Here is a 4,820-nt window from a genome sequence, read left to right on the forward strand (position 1 = left end):
TGGAAACAGCTTGCGATGACTGCAGACAATGTTGCAGATCTTGGCCTTCGCGTCAGCGGCGATCACTCCAAAGGATTCGACGTATTCTATATTCTCTGACACTAATTTGATGCACATGTTCTGTAAATCGAATTTGCACATGGACAAATATGTGAGATATGTGAATTATAGAAATTTCACTACTGGTGGTATGATCGGACGATACATATGGGAAGGTATTTGTACACACTGATGCCAAATTGTAAGCAGATATCACACAATAAAGCAAACACACCCACGCGCAATAATGAAATCCATTCAATAGTCTACGTTGCAAATTTATTCGAATATCCCAGGCACTATTCGACTGTTCAATCAAACTTGCAAAAACAAACGGACACGCTCGGATTAATCACTACGAAATAAAGATCTCATAGAAGTTATGAACTGCATAAAATACATCCACAACCACTCTAGCACAGACCACATTGATCTGCAACCAATCATGTGTAAAAGTCTCCGAACACAACTGCGAGGCATACAGAAATGGATAGGAACACTCACTCAATCACTCACACTGTCCCTGGTCTCGCTGTTCCAGTTGCCCACAATCATCTGCAAATAAAATTAGTCTGCCCTGCGCACACTCACCTGTAAAGTGTCTATCTCGCTGTACAACACGGACATCAGCGTGCCCTCTACAAATCTGCCGGCTGCTCCTGCGGCCTTCTTCTTTCCTCTCATCGATTTGCGCTTCTTTGTTTGAGCCGCCACACACACCTATCTCAGCCAGGCAATTCAGGGAGAAATAAGTGATATGGCACAACAAGGAGGATTTTATACCATTTATGGCTATAGTGACACCTCAAAGGTAATGTGCGATGACTGTGTAGTTCCGTTTGAATTGACAAGAATGCACGAATGTATGTCTACACATATCCCCCACTTTGTCAGCCGCGATGCACATGCACATATACTGGGTAATACCACTCACCTGGCACAAAGGATGGATCGGATCGACGGAAGACATGGTGGCACCCCTTGGAATGGCTCTTTGGCAAACCGAACACAGCAATAGAGGCCCGGCGAAGTCCTCGCCGTCAGAGTAGTCACTGCTATCGCTTTCGCTGTCATTTGGATCCCTTTTGGGCTTTGGTCCCTTCCCCTTGTCCTTACCTTTTATATTGGCATCAAATACATTTATACATTGGCGTGATTTAGCGTATATAAGAATGGAAAATACATGCAAGCCTTCGATGTAGTACACTCTATCGTAGCCCATTTCAGTCTCTTCGTATATTGAGAAATCCGAGTCTTTCCGACTACAATGTTGCTACTATGTCATCGACGGTGGAAGGATGTGTTGACATATCCGTGTGCACCTAGCGAGATGCAACAAGTGCATCACTCCAAATTGTGTGTTATAATTTCAGGTGAGTGCGCAAGTAGGTGTGCAGGGATGCAGCGTGCGTGTGATGATGGAAAGTGCTGTACATTTCTCAGTCCAAATAGGCTACAACGTTTGATGCGTATGAAGACCTATGAGAAATACTTAGCAGGACCGATAAGACTCAACTCGTACCCTGTATATACCTGTCAACTAGACCTTACACCCTTTTAGATACACATTTCTGAGGAGCATACTCATTTCTGCAATCAAACACCCATGCCCACTAAACCCGAAGGCCAGCAGCACAACCACACACCTTACCTTTCCCATATTTCTTCTCATCGACCACTTTCACCTTCTTCTTGCCCTTCCCTTTCGCCAGTCCCTTGGCAGCCGCCCGTTTAGCGCGCGTGCTACCTACACTCGGGCCCTCGACATCGCTCACCGGCGCACTTTCAGTCTCTTCACCCGAACTAACATCCTCAAGCCCACTACCACATTTGGGCTTATTGCGTCTGCGTGTGCGTTTCCCCGCACTTGAGGTTGTGGTAGTATTGGTGCGTGCTTGCTTGTACATGGCTATGTATGCGTTATCAACGGGTGCGTCAACGGGGCCTTCGGCCTCGGCTATTGGTTGTTCCCCGTCTGCGCTGCCGCTCTGTGAGCTCGAGGCCGCCTATATATGGCAGAGCATTGTATTTCGATCATGTGGAATATTATTGAGAATGGGCGTACAAGTTTGGACGTGTGCGCGTGTATTTGTATGTCTTGGTCATGCGAATAGGTCGGTTACAAGGTATAAGATATACGCTGAGCAACGACCGCCCGAGATTATAATACCTACGCGTAAATGATAAAAGGTATCAATGCTAATACATACAATGCATACCAGTTAGTGCGTAAATATTGATCAACTGCAAGTACACACCTATGCACGGACACCAGCATATATACCAACGTATGCAAAAAAAACAAGCACTCCAGCGCAATTTTATGCACCGATGCTCGCAAACGTAACTGATCGACCTATTCATTAAACTAGAACAACAGGTACATACACACATACACATACCTGACGTCGAAAGTGACTGTCTCTGATATCACGAGCTGAAATCCCCTGCTCTTCAAGGAAAGACGTCAGTGCACTCCTATAAAGATAAGAGAGGACACACCACACGTAGATGAATAAGCTCGAACCAGAAGAAACAGCTACGACTTCAAAAGCATACGCCACCCTGTTTGCCAACAATTCGTGCTGGAAATATGGTTACAATCGAACAATCTGAAAGAGCACGAAACAGCCCAGAAAATACTCACCAGCATATGACATCCAGTACATATGGAATTCATCGTATATAAACACACCTCGGACCTTTGACGCTATTGCTCTTCTTATTCCTACCAGCACCCTGCGGTGAGGGGTCTTGATTTGGTACAGATACGGGGAAGGGTGCCACAAACCCGCTAGAGGTAGAAGCATTATTAAGCGATAAGCCGCTGGAAGATGCTCCCTCGTAAAGTGTAGGGGGCAGCACTGAGCCACGGCCGCCGGTGATGCTGTGATGATAATAAATGATTGAGTGAATAAGATGCATCTTCGGACTTAAATAAAACTGTGGATATGGGATTCGCAATGTAGAAACAGCACGGTTTCTACGACGAGGCTAAGAATACGAGCGAAAAGATAGATGCACTATCAGGCACTTCACAGTGACTCCGTGGTGTGCGGATGCCCACGAGGGATACGTGTTCAACAAGGCGAAAACTAACACCTCACTAGTGATCACAGACAGAGTTTAATATAGTGCGCATACACAGCTCAACCGCCAATAACAATACTAAAAGACAACCTACACCGAAAAGTGAGAATAAACATTGTCGAGCTACTACATTTTGAATTCTCCTGGAAATAACAATACTCGAAGCCAACCTACACCGAAAAGTGAGAATAAAACATTGTCGAGCTACCACGTTTTGAATTCTCCTGGAAACAAAAATACTCAAAGCCAACCTACACCGAAAAGTGAGAATAAACATTGTCGAGCTACCACGTTTTGAATTCTCCTGGAAATAACAATACTCAAAGCCAACCTACACCGAAAAGTGAGAATAAAACATTATCGAGCTATCACGTTTTGAATTTCTCCTGGAAAGGCACAGCAGACTATGATGTATTGTGACGAAGTATGACATAATCCAATATTCTACTATACCTTCTCGGGCCAACCTCGGACTCTACCTTTGCTTTGCCCTTGCCTTTATCAGTGGACTGCGGTGAATTAACACTGCACCTAGGGCATGCCCAAGTGTCATCTGGGTCAGCTGCGAGCCACCATCAACAAAATAGAAGCGTACAACGCGTTAGTCATCATGGCTATCTTCCGCCTACATACTCATTTTATCGATTCGACTGAAACCATAGCCAATACGACGGAGTACACGCCTATTGCAATTCGTGCCAACGGTCCCAACAGACATAGGCGATTAATTTGCGTCCTAAACGATGTCCAAGTGACAACGCCCGTTGCGCACTCCTCATTCACTATCATACCGAACTATTGATCTGATTTGACTTCCACATTCCAAATGAGAAGGAATGAAGCTGAACGGATGTAGTTTGGTACACTAACTCAATATGCTCCCAGAATTATGCTAGATTCGTGTTTTCTATTACAAACATACCGCGTTCCAGAACGTCTCGCTCTATCTCCCCCAGACAAAGCAAGTGAAACACACGCACACAAGAATCGCAGCACACCACATTTCCGTGCTGGCCACAGTTGTCGCAGAAATTGTGCTGCATATTTGCGGCTGGTGCAGCTTCCGGTGTTGTGTCGTATGACACTGTAACGTCTAGAGGGACAGCCTCGGCTCGGGGGACATCAGCAACGGCAGGAAATGTTTCTTTTACACAGTACATACAGTGCCAGTCTTCATCCTCATCTCCGCCTGTGAAAGATAAAACACACCAAGATGTCAGCTGAGCTGCAACAATCAGGACACCTGGTACGGGGTATACATAACCTTGTCGTCAACCCTTAACAGCTCTCCTGACTCACAATACGTTAATAATCGGTAGTCCACGACAGAGATTTGAGTGTCGCAATATTGATCATTGTAAGCATATCACTCAGTTAAACTTGGACCAATCAAGATAGCTGTAACCGATAATAGAAAAAAACCGACTCCAATAGACGTTTCAGACCAATTCAAGTACGATATCCAGTGTACTTACCACTGTGTGCTGACGTCTTCTTGACACTGTCAGGATATATATGCCGTAATATAAATACATACATATATATATATATATATATATATATATATATATATATATATACTACTACTACTACTACTACTACACTACTACACTACTACTACTACTACTACTACTACTACCTACTACCTACTACCTACTACTACCTACTACTAGTATCACTATTACTACTAC

The 4,820-nt window shown here is 44.5% G+C and overlaps 1 protein-coding gene across 1 annotated transcript in view; it reads right to left on the reverse strand.

The window, feature by feature from the left end:
• Positions 1–4,820, reverse strand: part of SARC_06934 (hypothetical protein) — a gene marked incomplete at both ends in the record, with an annotated part of 6,945 nt that overhangs the window by 1,804 nt on the left and 321 nt on the right. The window contains 7 exons of the mRNA XM_014299140.1: positions 631–759; positions 974–1,155; positions 1,691–2,045; positions 2,442–2,517; positions 2,735–2,926; positions 3,583–3,691; positions 4,052–4,318. Coding sequence (XP_014154615.1) covers positions 631–759; positions 974–1,155; positions 1,691–2,045; positions 2,442–2,517; positions 2,735–2,926; positions 3,583–3,691; positions 4,052–4,318 — 1,310 coding nt within the window. The remainder of the gene's footprint in view (positions 1–630; positions 760–973; positions 1,156–1,690; positions 2,046–2,441; positions 2,518–2,734; positions 2,927–3,582; positions 3,692–4,051; positions 4,319–4,820) is intronic.

The sequence above is a fragment of the Sphaeroforma arctica genome (assembly GCF_001186125.1).
Source record: "Sphaeroforma arctica JP610 unplaced genomic scaffold supercont1.521, whole genome shotgun sequence".
Lineage (NCBI taxonomy): Eukaryota > Ichthyosporea > Ichthyophonida > Sphaeroforma > Sphaeroforma arctica.